Source organism: Sorex araneus, chromosome 2 (genome assembly GCF_027595985.1).
Source record: "Sorex araneus isolate mSorAra2 chromosome 2, mSorAra2.pri, whole genome shotgun sequence".
NCBI classification, from domain to species: Eukaryota; Metazoa; Chordata; class Mammalia; order Eulipotyphla; family Soricidae; genus Sorex; species Sorex araneus.
In genome coordinates, this window is record NC_073303.1 from 117626597 (window position 1) to 117648809 (window position 22213).

Here is a 22213-nt window from a genome sequence, read left to right on the forward strand (position 1 = left end):
GGAGTATGCAGGATAAAGAATATGAAGCATGGATTTTAATTTATTCATGCTCTCTCAGAATAATTTATGAATTGGCTCATAAAGAAATAGTTGTAAGGACTGTAGATAATTCTGACTGTTTCACCTTCATTATTATTGTTCTGATCTCAACCCCAAGGGTTTATTTACCTTGGGGTTGAGATCAGAACAAGGCCTAACTGAGCAGAGGGGAGACCTGTTGAGCCTTGTAAAAGCCTTGGAATCTTGTCTGAGTAATTATCAGCTTTGCACCTCCAGAGAAGAGCTTGTATTTCTCTGGGTTGAAACTTGAGACATGCAAATGTAAGAGAAAGTTGATGAAACTGAAATCATGAGAGATTTGAGCAATGTCAGCTGTAAGGAAGGTTCTTGTCACTCTGTAACTTGGAGTCAAAGTTTCTCTAGGAGTTCAGGAAGAACAGAGCATAAGGCAAGAAGTGAAGGTGCCAGGCATGAGTAGTCACTAAAAACTTCCTTAAGTGATCCACTGGGATTCTGCACATATATACTGCCCCGCTGCACCACCCCCCAGATTTAAAGGCACATCAAAAGGAGCAAGTCATTTACTTCTGTCAAGTTCACTTTGTTCCTTCAACCATGACATTTTAAAATAAATAAGTAAAAGGCCAAAAATGAAACCATGACAATACTGTTTTAGATAGATTCTAGATTTTAGGCATAGTTTTTCTTTATTTTTTAAACCTGTGAATATTTAATTTAAAATAACAAATTATTTCATTTCCTATACTATTCATAAAATATAATGACAAAATTGTTATGCACGTAGTTTTTGTCTAAAGTTTTTGTTTTACATCTGGTAAAAAAGCTGATTTTTTTAGAGGACTTATTTTTTTCTTTTTTTTTTTTTAATATTGAATCACCGTGAAATACAGTTATAAAAACTTTCATGTTTGAGTTTCAGTCATACAATGATCAAACACCCATCCCTCCACCAGTGCACATTATCCACCACCAATGTCCCTGTATTTACCCCCGCCCCCTTCCCAACCTTCCCCTGCCTGTATGGCAGACAATTTCCCCCATACTCTCTCTCTACTTTTGGTCATTATGGTTTGCAATACAGATACTGAGAGGCTATCACATTTGGTCCTTTATCTACTTTCAGCACACAGCTCCCATCCAGAGTGATTCCTCCAACCATTATTGACTTTGTGATCCCTTCTCTATTCCAGCTGCCTTCTCCCCCAGCTCATGATGCAGACTTCCAACTGTGGGGCAATATTCCTGGCCCTTGTGTCTACTGTCCTTGGGTGTCAGTCTCAAATTATGTTATTTCATATTCCACAAATGGATGCAGTTATTCTGTCTATCCCTCTCTTTCTGACTCATTTCACTTAGCATGATACTCAGAGGAGTTATTTTTAAGTAATATCAATTTACTTTAAATTCCCTATAAAGCCACATGAGAGGCAAAAGCAATAATACAGTGGGTAGGGTTTTTTCCTTGCACATGGCCAACCCGGGTTCAATCCCCAGAATCCCATATAGCCTGCCGAGCCCACCACGACTGATTTGTAACCAAAGAGCCAAGAATAATTCCTGAACACTTTCAGGTGTGAACACTCAAAAAATTCATTTGTAGGGGCTAGAGCGATAGCACAGCAGGTAGGGCGTTTGCCTTGCACGCAGCCAACCTGGGTTCAAATCCCAGCATCCCATATGGTCCCCTGAGCACTGCCAGGAGTAATTCCTGAGTGCAGAGCCAGGAATAACTCCTGAGCATCTCCAGGTGTGACCCAAAAAGCAAAAAAAAAAAGTTTTTTTTATAAATCTTTTGGTTAGCATATAAATAAAATAACCAATGATCATGAAGACTTAACAAATATGGAGAGAATTTGTAAGTATAAGCAGTGTGACTTTCTTGTTTACTTAATAAACATTACACAGGTCCATTTATTTTGTGCTTATTTTGATAAGCATATATTATGATATATGCTTTATATATTTGTGGCTCCTATATATAATTTGTAATAATGACTGTGGTATTAATCTGCTATTTGAAAATGTAGTGGTCGTTTCTTGTATCGTATCATTTAATTTTTATCAATGTAGCTCAGAGAGTAAGATATCAAGTTGGTTTATTTTGGGCTGAATGTGTAGAATGATAAAACAGGTTCCCGTCATTCTGCTTCTTTAAACTCCAAAAACCATATAGATTTCTGTCAAATTCTATCAACCAATGGTCCACTTGACAAAAAAATAGGATGGAGTTAATAATACTCAGGTATTTTTTTCCTAATATAAACAACACACACTAACCAATGCACACTAATTCAGCATTGCTGTGGTGAATTTTTTATAACTAAATCCTAAAAAACAAAAATCTTCATTCCTAGAGCATGGATTTTGATAACTTGAACATTACAAGTGTGTTTCTAATGCTAAAATTTTTGTAAGGTTTTACATTAAAATGTGTTTTTTTTTTCACAGCTGGTATTTTTTTTTTAAATAATTTATTTATTTTTAATTAGAGAATCACCGTGAGGGTACAGTTACAGATTTATACACTTTTGTGCTTATACTTCCCTCATACAAAGTTCGGGAACCCATCCCTTCACCAGTGCCCATTCTCCACCACCAGTAAACCCGGCGTCCCTCCCACCCTCCCCGATCCCATCTCCCCCCCAGCCCACCCTGCCACTGTGGCAGGGCATTCCCTTCTGTTCTCTCTCTCTAATTAGCTGTTGTGGTTTGCAATAAAGGTGTTCAGTGGCCGCTGTGCTCAGTCTCTAGCCCTCATTCAGCCCGCAACTCCCTTCCCCCACATGGCCTTCAACTACAATGTAGTTGGTGATCGCTTCTCTGAGTTGCCCTTTCCCCAGAAGGTGAGGCCAGCCGCAAAGCCATGGGGTCAACCTCCTGGTACTTATTTCTACAGTTCTTGGGTATTAGTCTCCCACTCTGATATTCTATATACCATAGATGAGTGCAGTCTTTCTATGTCTGTCTCTCTCTTTCTGACTCATTTCACTCAGCATGAAACTTTTCATGCCCATCCACTTAACTACAAAATTCTTGACTTCCTTTTTTCTAACAGCTGCATAGTATTCCATTGTATAGATCTACCAAAGTTTCCTCAACCAGTCATCCGTTTGGGGGCATTCGGGTTTTTTCCAGATTCTGGCTATTGTAGACAGTGCTGCGATGAACATACATGTGAGATGTTGTTTCGATTGTACTTTTTTGCCTCTCTGGGATATATTCCCAGCAGTGGTATTGCTGGGTCAAATGGGAGCTCAACCTCTAGTTTTCTGAGAATCGTCCATACTGTTTTCCAAAAGGTCACAGCTGGTATTTTTTATCAGCTAAAACAATGGGAAATGTTTGGAAAAAAGCAACAGGAAATTAAAGGAGGGTATGCCCCAGGGTTAATCTGAGGGTAAGCAGGATCACATGTGAGGGAACAAACATGCAATTTGGGATTATATTATTTTAGTTTCAATGAGAAATAATTTGTGTACATCACTCAGTGAACGATGTGCAGCTCATGGGTGGATTGACACAGATTGTCAAACCATTTACCACTGTAGAGTCAACTCATGTGCATCTTCAACATGTCATGCTTCCTTTCTCCCAGATGACACAGGCTGTCCAAGTAGCCAGTCCGTGTCTCCTGTGAAGACACCCCCCGATACTGGAACTATTGCTGTTGGATTTTGCGCTGAAAATGATGAAGATTTTATCAGAAAGAAATGCACCATTGCAATGGCTAGTGAGGGAAGTATTCAGTCAACTCGACATAAGAAGGACTCAAAGTCAGGCCTTATAAAGCCAGGTGAGTGTACTACCCTTTATGGCTTTATCAGAACTATGTGACGGGACCCATTTCAGATTTGAAATGAAGCATCTGAAGTCTGAGGCAGGGAAGTGAACACCATTCCCAGTAACCAGCAACCTTTTCTTCTCTAAAGGTGTTGGAGCAGATCATAGAGTATTTCCTGTTGTTAATGATTAAGTGCAATGTTCTGTGTATCCAATATACAGACCTTTCTAAAAAGCAGAGCTGAAGAGATATAAGCTAGATATTCTAACAGACATTTCATCATCATCATCATCATCATCATCATCATCATCATCATCATCATCATCCCGTTGATTGTCGAATTTCTCGAGTGGTCTCAGTAACATCTCCATTTGTCCAAGCCCAGAGATTTTAGAAGTCTCTCTTTACTCGTCTTTTCCAATGGTGCCACATTGGAGGCTCTTTCAGGGTCAGGGGAATGAGACCCATCATTGTTACTGGTTTTGGCATATAAATACGCCATGGGGAGTTTTCGAGGCTCTCCCATGGGCGCAGGAAACTCGTTAGATTGCCAAGTTCTCCCAGAGGGAGATTTATATTTCTAAATAGAAGAATAGTTTTTATGAAATAGTGCATACACAGTGGCATCTATGGAAGTGTTTTCCCGAGACAAAATTAAGTCTGGTGACAATTTCAAATTTTCTTTTGTACCTAAGTTCTTACGAGTTAACAGACATTTAAACTATATAATTCTATCAGAACCTATACTAAGAAATTACATGGTACTATTGAAGTACCTGCAAATTATGAAGAAATAAAAACCAATCAGGTGATCTTGATCTAAGTTTATAGAGAGCTTGTTAACCTAGTTTTTTATTTGCTTTAAAACATTTAAGTACAAATATGATGTTACATATAAAAAGATTTAGGGGCTGGAGCAATAGCACAGCAGGTAGGGCATTTGCCTTGCACGTGGCCGACCTGGGTTCGATTCCCAGCATCCCATATGGTCCCCTGAGCACTGCCAGAAGTAATTCCAGAGCACAGAGCCAGGAGTAACCCCTGTGCATTGCTGGGTGTGACCCAAAGAGCAAAAAAAAAAAATTAGATTGTTTTAAAAATATGATTTGGAGTGGCATTGAGTCAGATGTCATGAATTCTCAGAATTGTAATATATAAATAAATATTGTGAAATTGAGAAATACATATGGTACATGAACAGAGTTTCGGTAAAATTACAAGTGTAATTGTGAAACAAAGGACCTGATCACTGGCACAGAGAAAAGCCTTTAAATCACTTTATTTCCCTTAATATTCATAGCTATGCTATACAATTTCCTGAGCCTAAAACAATAGATTAAATGCTTTCATAAATCCAAAGTGCTTACATTGTCTTCTCATTTTTGTTCGGTGATGATGTCATTGTACAAAGAGCTTAGCCAGCCTTATATCCAAAAAGCTAAGAATTGGTCCCATTTCCTCTTCCTTCTCTCTACTTTCTTCCTCCTGAATAATTGATGTGGACCTCATATCTTAATGGATTGTAGTTCTTCATCTTGCTTTTAGTCAGCCAAAGAGAATATAGGAGCAAAATTGACCATGGAAATAAAATCCTCCTGCTTTCTAATAGCTCCTGATACGTGTTTGGCATGATGAGTTTGTTAATAGTTTTTTTTTGTTTGTTTGGAAATATTATAAGAAGAAAGAGAATGATTTGTGATAGAGTAGACAGTCCTGCTAGAAAGTGACCATCACAGAGGTTGGCTTTGGGATTGAGGTTAAATAGCGCAGGAAAGAGTGCTGGCTTCCTAGATTACAAAGAAGATGTAGATTTCATTGTGAAGACATTGAAAGATGCGAATGCAAGGTGAAATTATTTTGACTTTGTTACATCCTCACTCCTGCCTCTTTCAAAAATACATTTTGCAGAGGTAGGAATTCCAGGAAACATTAAGACAAAAGGCAGAGTAATGCAAAAAAGATAAACTAAATGAAATGGGAGTTTAATTTACTAATGCTGGCCTGGGGTTAAGCTTGGGGCAGAGAACATGCTTGCATGGGGAGACCCTGGGACTCATTCACACACATGATTATCATTTCTTTTCCAATAAGTAATTATAATGAGAATAATCATATTTTAGCCTTAAGACTTAAAGTGTGTATATGCAGAACTCACATTAAGCATGTTGCTAATCTTGCAGATGGGTGTCACTTATCTAGCTAGAAGTGTTAGGTCTTTAAGATAAAAAATGCCTTCCAAAATAAAGGAAAGAAGGAAGGAAAGATGGTTGAATTTCCTGTTGGTTGATGCACAGATCCTTTGAGAGTTATGGAAGTCATAGACCCATATGCACAACATAGCCCAAACAGTTTCTGATGTTTCTTGGCTCATGTTTTAGGATTTATGGTCCCAAGTTTCATGATCCTTACCAGAAGCAGCACTTGAAATGCCACTTTTACCAGTTGCTTCTTATGTAATTGCTCAGGAGCACTCATATGGCCGAAGCAGGCCTTACCTTGTGATCTTTTTATTTATTTACATGTAACCCACACAGAAGGGACCCCTACGGGCTGGAGCAATAGAACATCGGGTAGAGCATTTGCCTTGCACATGGTCCACGCAGGTTTGATTCCCAGCATCACATATGGTCCCCCAAGCACTGTTAGGAGTAATTCCTGAGTGCAGAGCCAGGAGTAACCCCTGTGCATTGCCAGGTGTGACCCAAAATGCTTAAAAAAAAAGTTTTTGTAGGGGCTGGAGTGATAGTACAGTGAGGAGGGTGTTTGCCTTTCTCGAGGTCAGTCCGGGTTCGATTCCCAGCATCCCATATGGTCCCCTGAGCACCACCAGGAACAATTTCTGAGTGCACAGTCAGAAATAACCCCTGTGCTTTGTTGGGTGTGACTCAAAAAGCAAAAAAAGGACCCCTAAAATTAGTTTCTCGGTTTCCTGAAATTCCTCCGCAATCACTGAAAAGTCCCTCTCCTGTGGAATAGATCCCAGTTCTATGTACTTAGAAAAATCTGCAGCGTGACCTCAAGTCTTCTGCACACTCATCTTTGTCAGCCTCATGAATATAAAGAGGGGAAATCCTGGAAGGGAGACCCCCGGATGACTCCGGACTTCTACAAATTGAAGAGAAATCATTTGTTCGCCAAGAAGAAACTGTTGAGGTGCGCACCACCTCCTCCAACCCCAAGTGACCATCTCTTCAGCCCTGACCAATCTTTGATGGCTCTTGATGCCTGCCCTACTTCTTTCAAATAAATCCACTCATTTGCCAGTGTCCAGGCATTAAAATAGCAAGCAATTAGGGGCCCCTGCAGATGTTCAGAATCTCAGTAATGTTGAAAGACCGGAGCCTATTTAATTTTAGGTCTGTTGTTCCAGATTCTGAAAAATGCCATTCACCTTTAAATGGCGTTATTGAAATGCTCCTTCCCTAAGTGTCAGAAGCAGAAGGAGAAGGGAGATAAGTCACAGGATGCCCCGAAGGGCAAGGAAAGGTTTGCTGAGTGAGGCTGTCCTGCAGGACAGCAAATCCAGCAGAGCACAAAGGGCTTCCTTCCCCCCAGGCCAGGTGTGTTCTGGCACTTCTTGGAGGCAGTGAGCATTCTGTCATTTTGAGTCCTCTCATTTCATTCCAAATACCCATCAAAGAGCAAAGGAAAGCGACCCCTATGGTCTGCTTTGATCATGCTTTTTTCTCCCAATTTTCTTTTATTATTATAATACTGGGCTGGAGTGATACCACAGCAGGTAGGGCCTTGCACATGGCAGACCCAGGTTTGATTCCTCTGACCCAGGTTCGATTCCTCCGCCCCTCTCAGAGAGCCCAGTAAGCTACCGAGAGTATCATGCCCGCACGGCAGAGCCTGGCAAGCTACCCGTGCGAATTGGATATGCCCAAAACAGTAACAACAAGTCTCACAAGGGAGACTTTACTGGTACCCGCTTGAGAAAATCTATGAGCAACAGGACAACAGTGCTACAGTGCTACTGTGACTTACCAAGTTGTTCAGGATACAGTTGTTTCAAACATTAAAGGTTCCAACACCAATCCTAACACCAGTGTGACCTTCCCTCCACCAATGCCCCCACTTTCCCACCCATCACCCCAGCCCGCCCCCTCCTTGCGGGCACACACAAATTTACTTCATATTGTTTGCAAAAGCAGGTGGAATTATCAAAACTTAGATCAATAAAAGTCAATTTGTGATCATTGTTGCATCTCACAGTGCTCTCAGGGAAGTCATTGTCATAATTTACTGGGCTGATTGCTGCTAGTTGAGCCTTCTGTGTTAATTGTTCCTGCTCATTGAGCCTGATGGTCTTCTTCATAATTTTCCCTCCAGATTCACTGTCATCCTACTGGACTGACAGTACTAGGAAATTCGGAGGTGTCTCACAGCTTTGGTGCAGGGGATGTAAAGCTGGAAGGATTTGGTGGCTTGGCACTTGGAGGAGATTCAGTTGTGGAGCTGGGCTACTTCCAGGTCAGGGGGTGTCAGGTGTGGCTTCTGGCTGCTGTGACTCCAGGCAGAAAAGGGGATCTGCTCAATCCCATTCTGAGAGGACCCCTGAGTTGTCGGCCCAGACTGGTCTAGCTGGGAAGATTTGGAGGCACCATGTTCTTCTCTAGATTCGTTGTGAGGCTGAGCCATTTCTTCTTTCTCTGCCAGCAGGATGGGAAGTGTAGCTGGGGACTGCTGGGTTTTCCCATCGTGGGGGGTGCAAGGGTAGGGGAATATGCCCACCTATATTTGCAGAACACCCCAAGGTCTGCTTGAGCCTGATTTAGTGTTTTTACCTTCGCCCTGCCTCCAATCAGCTATGTGTATTGCATTAGTGCAGTTAATGACAGTTCCCTTTATTATTTTGTACTTGCTGTGCTATCACACCCCACCCTGTCAGTGTCTCTGTGGGCCTCCACTACTAATCCCACAGCCCCTTCTCACTGCATCCTCAGCCCAGAGCTCTTTCCGTGGTGCTTTCCATGTCATCTTTTCCTCTTAGCCACTAGTAAATTCAGCCAATTCAGGACTGGCTTACCACAACCTGATAGCCAGAGTTTTGCAAATCAGGTGTCCAGGGAATACTTACAGGAGAATGGAGAATATATACATATACATGTATATGTATATATATACATATACATGTATATGTATATATATACACATACATGTATATATATATATATATATATATACACACACACACATACATTCAGGACTGGCTTACCACAACCTGATAGCCAGAGTTTTGCAAATCAGGTGTCCAGGGAACACTTACAGGAGAACGGAGAATATATACATATACATGTATATATAAAGATATATATACATACATATATACGTATGTATATGTATGTATATATATGTATGTATATATATGTACAGGGAGCTGTGTTTAGCACGGGTCAAAAAGATGATATCAAAATTAATGTTGTTCCTGCTTGTAGGAGCTTAGAACTTGTCAGAATACCATGCCATGTACCTAGCCAATAGTACAGGTTAAAAATGAAGACATTCCAGCTAGAGTATAGTGCTTTTGCTATTGTCGTTATCATCATCATCATTTTCTGGCAGTGCTCAGGGGTTACTCCCAGCTCTGTGCTCAGCTCTATCTTCTCCATGCTCAGGGATCACCCCAGCATTGCTCAGGACCTAACGCAAGCCTCTACCTGCAGCCATGCCCTCAGCCTATTTATTATTAATAAAATTTAAACAAAAGATTAAACTTTAATGTAATACAATATTTAATAGAAATGTTAGTAAATTTTATTTTATTTTTTTAATCCTTCTTTCTAGAAGCTTGTTTTGTGTTCAGTTAGTTTTCCTAATGAGATTTATATTTTCCCCATTCTGACAGAAAGGCCTAATTGGATTACAGCTCAAGGGCTTTAAATGACAATCCTGGCCTCCTGCAAGGCTTGATTTGAAAGAAAGAAAGCAAAATAAAAAAGCTAGTGTCATTGTTTTATAAACAGATGTAATAATTCCTTTCTCTCTGGGAGCTGGGAAACAGCGCCACAATTTAAACAATTAAAATTGTGGAAGGAAACCAAACCTTCTCCCTAACCTGCAATTAAAAGAGGTGGGGAAGGAACTATGCTCAAGGCCACCAGAGTTTAGAAATAATGCACAGTCAGAAAGTGAAATGTTGAAATCTGCATTTGAAAGATGTCACCCAATCGCTTCTACTAAGTTTACTAAGTTTGTATTCCCTTGTCATCGGACACCTGCCAGGCGATTGAAATCGAGAACCGGCTAGATGAACTATAATAACCTCACAACAATAACAGAGGCCGGCTCCTGGAAAAAGGCTATTTCCCACCTCCAGAGGCATTTGCTAGAAAACTCTGAAGGCACCAACTAGGTTAGTGATGAATCGGCAGTGTCTCCTTTAATCCACAAAGGCCTCATTCTGCACAACCTCTAACCTACAGGTGTTCTGTGCTTATCACAAGCATCACTTTCGCTTGCAAGTTAGTTTGCTGACATGAAAGCACCTGAGAAACAGCTTCCCTAGTAGCAGCTGATTCTCTAAAAGACTTGAGCTTCCTGTACTAGAGGAATGTGAAGATGTTACAGATGTTTAGGTTTCCCAAATTTTCCTGTGTGGTGATGGTAGGAAGGGAAGGGTGGGGCGGTTGTAGCTGACACTGTACAGACTCCAGAATCAAATAGACTTGGCTCAGATCTTCATACTTCTATTTGATAACTCTGCGCTTCTCAGTTACTTGTGAAGTTCATAAAATATTGTACTCACCATCTGTGAAAGGGACCTTTGTGAAGAGTAAACAGAATCTGTAAATTTCCCCATCCTGTTGCAAAACTAATTCCTAGTCAATATTAATGGCAAGTTTTTCCATAGCTCTTAAGGTAGATATGGTGAAAGCCATGCGCTTTCTTTATAGGATACATCTTTCAAAGTTTTATATTGAATTTATATTTGAAGCAATTCTTTTTAAAAACAATTTATTTATTTAAAAATACTGTTTGCATATTACTTTGTTAAACACAGTGATTTACAAAGCTATTCATCTTTGGGTTTTGGGACATACAATGTTCCAGCACCAGGCCCCCCACCACAACCAACTTCCCTCTGCCAGTGTTCCCAGGTTCCCTCCCCTCCCACCCCAATCCCCACCCCAGTCTGCCAGCTCGACAGGCTCCTTTTTAAGTTGGGTTGTTAAAGTTTGGGTCTCATGGTTTTAGTATTGATGATGATGATGATGATGATTTTGATATTTTGGGTTACATCCAGAGATGCTCAGGGTTTCCTCCTGGCTCTGCTCTCAGGAGTTACTCTTGTAAGTGCTTGGGGGACCATATAGGATGCCAGAGATTGAACCAGGGTTGGACGAATCCAAGACAAGACGCATGCAAGGCAAATTCTCTACCCGCTGTACTGTGGCTCCAGGCCCCTGATTTCAGCATTGTTGACTCTGTGGCTCTGTGGTTTGGATATTCATCATTCTTTGACACCAGTGACGTACCTGAATCTTCTTGACCCTTGCCCCCAACCCCACCCCTTGCTTCTCCTCTGTCTTCTCTCCCACACCAACCCCTCATTTCTCAAATCAATTTCTTTCCTTCTCTTCCCTATACTCTGGGACCAAGGGTGAGTTATACTCCTCCTCCCACCTTTAAATCATTGCATTTCCTCATCCAGTTATTCTAAATACCACCTATAAATGCTATCATCCTGTGTTCTTCTGCCTCACTTTATTTAACATGATATCTTCTTGCATGTCCAGTTGTCACTTTACTTGACATGGGAGGAGTATTTGCTGTAAGCAGACACTGGTGGAGTAGGGATGGACAGCTGGACAGGAACGAAGCTGGGACAGTGTGCAGATCAAGGAGCACAAAGAAGCAGAGTGGTCTGTGATGCACTTCAGATGTCCGGGGCTTGGTAGGTCTTCATGCAGAATGAAGGTTTGCAGAACATACCGAGTCATTGTGCTGGTAGAGTTGGCAGAAGATGACGTGTCTGAGGGCAGGGAAATGTTACAAGCATTTTAGAAATGGTTTTGTGGAATGGAAAAGTTTAACATTCTAATGCTGAACAAGATTTTTGTTATATGGAAACTTTCTGCATTCCTGCAAGGCAGTATTTTTCTAATAACTTACTGTTTCAGCCAAAGGTCTTCCAACAGCCGCCAACTGCCTCACTGTTAGCTTGTCATCTATTTCAGGCACTGAAATTTTTCTGAAAACATCTGGAAGGATGTGCGACAAGACTGTGGGTGTGGCTGACACTCTGAGTTTAAATGCTTTTAATTTCAAGCTATTATTTATTGCTTGTTTTGGGTAACACTTGGTCTTGCTCTGAGTTACTTCAAGACTGTTGCTCAGACAGCATTCCTACTGTAATTAGGGGACAGAGGAGGGACCAGGGACTGAGCCTGAGCCTGTTTCATGCAAAGTGTAAACTCTAGCTCAGTGAGCAATCTCTCAGGCCTGGGGCAGATTTCTTATCCTAGACAAAGCCCCCAACATATTATTCGTTTTATCCCAAAATCAGGGCAAGGAAAGGTTATCATTATCCTGTGTATCAGATGGGAAGCTAAAGCACAGGTCGGTAAAGTAACTCATCCAAGGTCACACAGCCTGTAAATGGATTTTAAGTAGAATAGTTCCCTTACTTTGCAGGGAGAGGGAGTTCTCAAGCAGTGCTCAGAGAGTGTGAGGCTACTCTCAGTGAATTACAGGCTGTTTGTGCAGGCCAGAGACATACACCTGGTTATGTGATACTGGTCAAGTCCCGTAATCAGGTCTAAGGTTGATTGAGCAGTGCTTGGAGGGAGAGATTTGCAGTGGCAGAAATTGAACCCAGAGTCTCCCGTATCCCAGTCATGCACTTGAACCCTTAGAACAATCTCTCTGGCCGTGCCCGTAACTGTGAGCATCATTGGTTATGAGGTCTGCCTTGAAAGGGGCTATTTAAATTGCAGTTGGAGAATGTTGACATTGGAGAAAGATATGTTAATAAAGACAGGAATTATTTGTCTTTCATGTCTATAGAACCCCTGGAACTTCTTCCTAACATTAATAATTTAGCTGATGGAATACATATGGAGATTATTCCGGCCGTTGCAGATAATAAAGCCAAGGAAACTTAGTGTAACTACAATGAAAGACCGAGTTGAAAACATAAGAATGTTTGGCTGCACTGCAGTGAAATAAACCATGAGCATGTGAACGTCCAAGGAATGTTAAGGCCTTTAGCGTTTTCCACTTAATCATAGGCTAGTCCTTCCTCTGCTTGTAAAGATGCTTTATGGAGTGCCCTGCATGTTGTGACTCCCTTTGGCAAACAAAGACCATTAGACTTTGTCAACTTAAACTAGAGAGTTTGCTTAGAAACTGGAGAGAAACATGCTATCTCAAGAGAGTACTGCACGGTAACCTTGCCCGGGGACTGCGCAGAAGGATTTCGGCTGGGCTGTTGTGTATTTTCTCAGTCTCCCCAGTGGAGCCCAAAAAGGTGAAGTCAGGCTTTCTTGTGAAGCGTGCACTTGAGTATTTATCTTTATACCAGGATTTACTCTCGTGCTTTTCTCCCATCTGTGCTTTTGATGCCTGACCCACTCAATGGAATGGTGCCAAATGGTCCCTGAATGATTTTTTCGCAAGAATTAGTGAATTCTAATCCTCATCTTCCCAAAGGTAACTGCCTTCCACATCCCAGATGTACTGTGGTTTATTGCAGGGACAATATTCTAGCCACCAATTTGGAGGCCTGCCAATTGCATACTAAGTGCTGTAATGTGCAGTCCCTCCCACAGACCACACACTGTGAAATACTTGTCTTGACTGCCAGCATTTAAAAAAAAAAACAAAACAAAACTGGAAACGTCTTTTGCACGTGATCTTCTGGACCTAGAGTTGTAAATCATACAGATTGCAGCTCTGGGTAGGAAACCCCTCCCCGAAATTGAAAAGGCTTTGCTTGCAAGATTTGGGGGAGAACGTAATTGGGGTCTGGCAGAAACCTTGGCACAGGAGTGGGGAGACAGCAGAGGAATCAGGAGCATATAGTTACTCTTTGCGGGACCCCAAATCCATTCCCAGTGTCAAATAGAAGCCTGAACGCCAGTGCTGGATCTTCCAGCTCCTCAGGGTGTAACCCTAGTGGCCCACAAGTAGCCACATAGTATTCTTAGGCCCCAAAGATGAACTCAGGCGGGCTCACAGTCTCCCCAGCACTGCCGGGGGGTGTCATCCCTTCAACAGTACATGGCACAGCTTGAAGCTATTTTCCATACTGGAGGCTCAAGAGGAGGGTGGATTTTTCCAGAATACAAAGGGAGGGATCTCCCAGGCTTTGTGTGGAAGCTCTGTGCACTTGAAGACTGCCCAGATCACCAGCAGCACAGGAGCCAGAGGGCTAATACCCTGACGTCTGTGTCTCCTTCAGCAAGCACCCTGGGTAGCTGCGTGATGCTATGCTATTGGGTTATTGACATACTTAAGTGTTGACAGCAAGGTATGCTTGGTTGAGTAATTCACTGAGTTAGTCTTGCACCATTTAGACCAGCCGCTGGTTACAGCTCAGATGTAGCAGGAAGTTATGGAATAAAGGTCATGATTAAGTGATTTAATACTTGAGGACATAGTGGGCTTATGTTCCAAGACATATGGACAGGAATGTTGATAGCATGGCAGGAGACCCTGGTTCACATGGCTAAACACAAGCCTTGCACATCCCTTAGTGACAGGTGGGGTTCTAGTAATCCCAGCACCACGGGGGAAGCCCTCACAACAAAAGGGGGATAGAGAATGGAACCACTACTTACACATACAAGATTTTTCTATTAATCCTAGATTTAGATCTTAGTCATGTATTGACTTGTCATTCCTTCCTTCCTTCCTTCCTTCCTTCCTTCCTTCCTTCCTTCCTTCCTTCCTTCCTTCCTTCCTTCCTTCCTTCCTTCCTTCCTTCCTTCCTTCCTTCCTTCTTTCCTTCCTTTCTTCCTTCCTTTCATTGAATTACTGTGTGATACACAGTTATAAAGCTGTTCATGATCAGGTTTTAGTCATACTATTTTCCAACACCCTTCGCTCTCTCTCCTTTTGGCCATTATGGTTTGCAGTACAGATACTGAGAGGTTATCATGTTTGTTCCTTTACCTGCTTTCAGGTGATCTTTTGAATTTCTGTAGTTTCTGTTGTGGTGTCCCCCTTTTCATTTCTGACTCAGTTTACTTGGATTCTCTCTCTTTCTTTGTGAGTCTCACTGGTGGTTTACCAATCTTGTTTATTGGTAAACCAGCTGTCAGAAAACCAGCTCCTGGTTTCATTAATCTATTGGATTTGGGTGGGGGACGGCAATTTTAGCTTGTTGGTTTTTGCTCTAAGTTTTATTATTTCCTTCCTCCTGCCTGATTTGGGCTCCTTTTGTTGGTCATTTTCTAAGATCTTACTTAAGCTGTGAGGTTATTTATGTGGGCCCTTTCTTCTTTCCTGTTGGATACCCACAGGGCTATAAACTTTCCTTTTAATGCTGCTTTAGCTGTGTACCACACGTTCTGGTAGTTCATGTCTTCATAATCATTTGCTTCCAGGAATATTGAATCAATTTCCAGGTGTTTTATTTGATTCTCCATTTCTGTGTGTGATTAACTTATATTTTCAGTGCATCATGGTCTGAAAATATAGTTGATACAATTTCTTTTTTTTTAAAATTTATTTTATTGAATCACCAAGTGGAAAGTTACAAAGTTCTCAGGCTTATATCTCAGTTACACAATGATCAAACACCACCCATCCCTTCACCAGTGCCCCTATTCCACCACCAATAAAAACAAAAACAAAACAGAAACAAAAGCAAAAACAAAAAAAAAAAACAGTATACATCCCACCCCTCACCCCCCAACCCCGCCCTGTGCGTGAGTGATAATTTCACTTCCTTTTCTCTTTACCTTGATTACATTCCAGATTTCAACACACAACTCACTATTGTTGTTAGAGTTTCAAAACAGACTCACTATTTTTGTTGGAATTTATCCCCCAAGAATACAGCTCTATTAACAAGGAAATATTTGATAATAAGTTTTCCACTGATGAGAATGAAGTGATAAAATGTCACGCGGCCGCAGTATTAGCAGTAGCGGCCACGCGGTTTACAATTTCTGTATTATAGTAATTAAGTCCGCGAAGATTTAAGTTGGAAAATGAATCATTTCCCTTCCTGGAACAGCATGTAGCCAAAGTTAGTTCACAGTCTCCATACATGGGTGCAAGCACTTGCTGGAACCCCAAATCCTAAAGCTGTCTCTGGTTCCCACTCGTTCCACATCCACTGGCTGTGCAGAGGCACGGGCACCCGGGCCGAAACCCGGCCGGAGCCGAGCACCGGCCCCGGTTGGGACTGCCCCGGTATCCCGCGGCTGTTTTCAGTTGATACAATTTCTATCCTCTTAATTTTGGGAGATGTTTTGTGGCTCAGCATGTGTTATATCTTGGAAAATATCCCATGTGCACTGGAGAAGAATGTGTATTCAGCTTTTGGGGGACAAAACATCATATATATATATGTGTGTGTGTGTGTGTGTGTGTGTGTACATATGTAAAGTCATATATAACCTTTCTCTTCCCTTTCTTTCTTCCTTAAAATAAAGTATTTCCTTAAGGAGCTTTAGTCTGGTTGATCAATCAAGAGGTTACAACGCAGTGTTGAAATCTCCAGCTACAATTCTTGTGTTGCTATCAATGTTTTCCTTCAAGTCTATTAGCAGTCATTTTAGGTATTTTGCTGGCCCCTCATTAGGACTGTGAGTTCTTTCTGATGTGCAGATGCCTTGAGCATTAAGAAATGACCTTCACTGTCTCTTTAAAGCCTTCTTTAGCCTGAAGTCTTTGTGGTCCAATAGTAGTATGGCTATTTCCGCCTTTTTGAGGGTGTTGTTTGCTTGTAGAATTGTTTTCAACACTTTCACTTTGAGTCTGTGTTGACTCTGATTGTTCAGATGTGTTTCTTAAAGGAAACAAAATGTTGGCTCCGGATCCAATTTCCTAATTCATTATGCCACTCTGTCTCTCTTAATTGGTGCATTTAGCCCAGTGACATTGAGAGAGATTATTGTGATGGAGTTTTATCCCATCTTTCTGCAGGAATTTGTTCTGATTGAGAATCTTGTCTTGTCTTAAAATAACCTGTTTAGTCCTTCTTGTAAAAATGATTTTGAGTCTATGAAGTTCCTGTGTTGTTTATCTTTGAAGCTGTTTCTCAATCCTTCAAATATAATCGAAGGTTTAGGTTGGTAAAGTATTCTTGGTGAGACATTCATTTCATTGAATTTATTCACTGTATCTCACCACTGTCTTTGGGCCTTGAGGGTTTCATCTGATAAGTCTGCTGTAAGTCTTAAGGGTGCTCCTTTGTAAGGAATTTCTTTCTTTGATCTTAACTGCTTTCAGTATTCTATTTCTACTATGGTTTTCATCGTTCTGATTAGGATGTGTCTTGGAGTATTTTTATTTGAATTTCTCTTAGCTGAAATTCAAATAAAAAACCTTTCAGGCCTCTTGGATCTGGGTACATGCACTCTTCTGTAAACTTTTCAGCAATGATGGCTTTGATAGGTGCTTCTTCACCAGGTTTTCTTCCTCCCCCTCTGGTACCCCAGTGATTCCTATGCTGTTCTTCTTTAATTCATCCAAATGTTCTCTTGTTATCTGTCCATTTATTTTGTGGATCTTTTCCATTTTGTTCTGTAGTCTGGAGATTCTCTTCACCTCATCTTGGAGCTCACTGATTCTGTCCTCAGCAGCTGTTACTCTGCTGCAGAGGCCTTTCAATGAGTTTTTCATTTCACTTACCAGGTTTGTCAGATCTGTCATTTCTGTTTCCATTTTTGTTTATATTTTCATTTCTGTTCTCATATCCTCCTGTATTTTATTGGCAGAGTGTTCCATTGTTTCTTTGATCTCTTTATGCATCCTTAACGACTCCATTCTAAATTTTTCATCAGAGGTTATATAGCTCATTATTACTGGTTGGGTCATCTGGACTAATGTCTTCACTCACTAAGCCTGGTGGGTTTCTGCATTGCTTTGCCATTGTGACCTTTGCAGTTTGGCTTCTTGCACTCATCGTTGCTTTTGTTTTGAGGGGGATGTTCATTGGAGTAGGGACCAATGGACAATATATTGGCCTAATTTGGTTGGGGTGGTCAGACACCCTTTGTGAGTTCCAAATAAGAGGCTAATTCATGGTTCTTAGGGAATGTGATAGGGGAGATTAACTGAAGGCAGATTTGACATTTGCTCAGGAAGCCACACCCCTGGGCCTTCTAACCTACAATGGTTGAATATTAGCACCTTGCAGATTGTCTCAGCAATTTGGAGCTGCTGCCAGTTTGGGGCCCCTGCTGCCTTGAAAAGCTCCTGCCTTGAGTCTTTCAGGTTCCTGGCTGGACTCTGGAGGCCACACCCTCTCATTCATTCATTTAAACAAATATTTATGAAGCATTTACTCTGTGTCGATGGCATTGTTCCAAGTCACAGGACTGGAAAAAAAAGAAAACAACTGGGTAAGATGCTCACTGTTGTAAGGCCTGCTTTATTGAGTTAGTTTTAAAGCTATGTACCTGTGAGGCCCTGGCTTGCCCCCTCCACAATAATAAAGCAAAGCTTTGAAGGCTGGAGAAGTTGGGCCAGGAAGACAACTCAAATGATAGAATATATGCCTAGTGCATGAGGCCCCATGTGGGCAGGTCTGGTCCCTATTTAAAATGATGGGAGGGAGGTGACTTGGAGAAGTCAAACCTCAGGAATAATCACAAAATATGCATCTTGGTTTCTTCACCCCTTCACTTGAAACAATCTGTCTGCTGACCTCTGGAAGCAGCCCCCTCTAGTACTGATTGAGGTCAATTGAGATTCATGAGTCTCTTTCAAATAGCATTTTGGGCTCAAAGAAGATAATTATGAGAGAGAGTTCCATAATAAGCAACTAGGCTATTAGATTTTGTGAAGACCCTACTAGAGGTAATTCCTTCTTTTCTGAGAGGTAATTGTGGGGGCGAAGTCTATGCCACCTAATATTTAGACATTGAATAGGGTGGCTCAGGTCATCTGTGATGCAGGAGACTTGGAAAAGGGGAGAATATGGAACCATTTATAATGGAAGGAAATCTTTTCTTTTCATCTTTGTCTGTACTGAAAGCAAATAATTGCTGCTCAGCTTTTTCAGGTTGCTGTGCGAGTAATAAATTAGGTTAGGCTATTGCAGAGTACATGCATCATAGCAAATACTGTAACAGCCCATATCTTTGTGAACATCAGTGTTGGCATTTGTAAGAAGCTGTGTTTGTACTGACAGGGTATCTGCCTGGTGTGCAGTATGTGCTCAATTAGTGACGGTTGTCGTTGATGTTCATTGACGTCATTGTTATAAAATGGGAAACTAGGAATGTTTACGAATAGTACCACTTTGAGGCATCTGAATCGCCATGTACCAACTTCTCCACATGGGTGTTATTGTATTACAGATGCCTCCTCAGTTCGAATTATTTTCATATAATGGAGGACATTGTGGAAGCATAATAAATGCGGTTACTCTTAGCAGACTCCTGTTTGTGTGGAATATCCCCAGAGTTGTCTCCCAGACCTCTTGATTGCATTTACTCCTTTGGAACAATGGCTCTCTCCTCTTCTCTCCCCCGGCCCCACTGTGAAGTGCCTTGCATATTTAAATAGCTGGGACTCAGGGAGTCCACCAAGCATTTTCCTCAAAGCATGCCAGGCAAGCCATTGCCCTGGGGAATGTGTGAGGATTTGATGCTTTTTCTTCCTTACCCAGTAGGATAGAATCATTTTGAAAGACAAACACGTTTTGCTCCAATATTGTCCCTAGCTTAGCCTGGGCTGTTGTGGAGGCATTTGTTTCTCTTGGATGATTTAGTGTGTTTTTAACGCTTTGTGTCCATTCATGAGGGCGATGGTTTGATTTGAAATGCTGCAGTCACCAGGGAGAGAAGCTTCTGTGCTTTCCCCTGATAGGCTGGCCATCCTTCTGCCTCCTGTTGCTATGGTGCCCAGCAGAGTAACTTCCTTGCCCTGCACAAGTAGCAGGCTCCGTCTCCATGGATACCCCACTGTGAGACTGTTCTCCACCAAGAGCCGAGTGCTACACCCTAGGTTTCTGCACACGGCACACCCCAGCTTGTGGTGGGAGGCTGTTTGCAGAGCGGTGTTTGCCATGAAAGTCTACAGAGCTTACCTTCTAAGTAAGTAATATTAGTCCCATTAAGTAAATAATTATATTGGATCACAGAGGGGGTGTTCTTTGTGAATGTGTGTGGAAAGTTGGTTGTGAACGGCTAAAACTCAGTCTAAAAATAAATCCTCAACTCTGCCTTTCAGACAGTCTGAATGCCGAGTCGACAACAAAATTTAAACACACATACGCACAGGCACACGCACATACTTGCCACTTGCGAGTCTGTTTGTGCCACTCGAAGCCAGAACCAAAAAAGATGAACCACAGATGCTCGTGTTTTAGAATAACTCTGAGCATTATTAACTCTCTAGGCGTTGAGTAGGACATGCTGCTTTTGAAAATGCAAAGCTGACTGTACCGGTGGTGTGCAGTGGGATTAGAAGAGCACAATTAATGCTAATTGGCCCTGCGCATAGTTTGCAGTGGGCCTTTGTGTAGGCCCAGACGTGCCGTATATATTCTCAAGAGAGAGTCCGCTTCTGTGGTCCTGCCTGCCGGTTCATCACGAAAATGATCTGGAGCACTTTCTCTCTGAACCCCCAGGACGTCTCCTAACGTGGCATCCAGTTAAAAGCCAGGAACTCTTCATTCTATGGAATTGAGATGTGGAAGTCTTTAAAAAAAATTCTTGATAATTGAGTTGATCTAAACTTATTCTCTGCTGTACATTCCAATAGCAGAAGGGCTGGGTGCTATGCGATGTTGTAAAACACATGAGTCATCTTAAAGCGATTTTCATCTGCTGGGCAAATGATTAATGCCTGTGGTGTTAAAATTAATTAGTAGAAACAAAACAAAGACTCCGCATATGGTGACCTAAACTCTAGTTGACTAACTTTAAAATTAGATACAATTAAGAATTTTAGACTCTCCACGGTGGAGAGATGGCTAAAGAAAAGGCAAAGAATGGGCTACATGGATATAGGAGATTTCTTTTTAATCACGTCAAAGAATGAATAATGCCAGGTTATATATTTCTTTTATTTTCTGTACTTAGGACCACTCAGGCAAGGCTCTTTTCCAATTGTTAGTCTTGGCTGAATTTTAATTACCTCCAAAGGGTGGAAAAACATCTTCCTTGAGAATGTGAATGAACTGTTGACCCCTCTAGCTTTGAATGCCACTGAGGTCAATTGCCATGATATTTTAGCTCATTTAAATCATTGCTTAATTACTTTATAAATTTAATTTTTATCCATGGGTGGATCAGCTGATATGTAAAGGTATACCTAAGATTTGTAATTATTATGTAGAGATTATGGTTTTGGAGACCCTGAAATAATGTCAAATGACTGTCTCCTCAATTTCTTGGGCATAATAGTAGTCTAAATCATTTTTTCTCAATGTGTATGTGATTAATTCTGTCCACATGTGAAAAACAGTATAACAGGATTTCACTTTAACATCAAGATATCTGAACCTTCTCTGAAACTCTTCCTCTTCTTATCTGTAAAGTAGAAATGATACTAGTACCTAAAGCATGAAAGGTTACTGTGAAAAGTCACTGATATAACCAGAGGCAGAAAGCTTGCACAAATATTAGCTGTTATGATTATTATAGGCAGTATCACCATCATTTTATGATGTGTAGACGTCTAGGGAGGTTGTAGCTCCTGAGGCTAAGTAAAGCTTAGGTTTGGTTCTATTCATGCCCATCAAACTTCCTATTCAATACCTAACTAGGAATCGAGCTATACCATGGCATTCTAATGGGAATTGTGGAATCATAATTACATAGGAATTTTTGTGTATACACCAAAAATATGTAGCTAATAAAATGTAAGACGTTATAATTTTTTCACTTCAAGATTTGTGGCTTTTTGTTTTAGTATTTGCGCTATCTAAATTTAGATCATAAGGTGCACCAGTTAGTTTTATAGCCACTAGCACAATGGATATATGTAATCTATAATATATACATATACATATGGCAGTAGGAGCTAGACTACGAAAACATCTAGTAAAAATAACAACTGGCCTAGAGATGTAACTCAGTGGTAGAGCACTTGACTTGAGGGTATAAGACTTGTGGGTTCAAAGTCCAATGGTGTTTTAAGAGAAATCTATATTTTAATTTTAAGCTCATTTTTCCTTTTCTGAAAGGATTTTTTTCAGAGTGCAGTAAGTGACGTGTTTTGAAGAGAGAGCATTTCATTAAGTTGAAAGTTTGGGGAATAATGCGAAGAGGATGAGAT

The 22213-nt window shown here is 41.2% G+C and overlaps 1 protein-coding gene across 4 annotated transcripts in view; it reads left to right on the forward strand.

Annotated features, from left to right (window-relative positions):
* SYBU (syntabulin) overlaps positions 1-22213 on the forward strand; it is a 97841-nt gene that overhangs the window by 33979 nt on the left and 41649 nt on the right. For all 4 annotated transcript variants that reach the window (XM_055126271.1, XM_055126270.1, XM_055126268.1 and 1 more), the window contains exon 4: positions 3617-3814. In XM_055126271.1, the coding sequence (XP_054982246.1) occupies positions 3617-3814 (198 nt within the window). The remainder of the gene's footprint in view (positions 1-3616; positions 3815-22213) is intronic.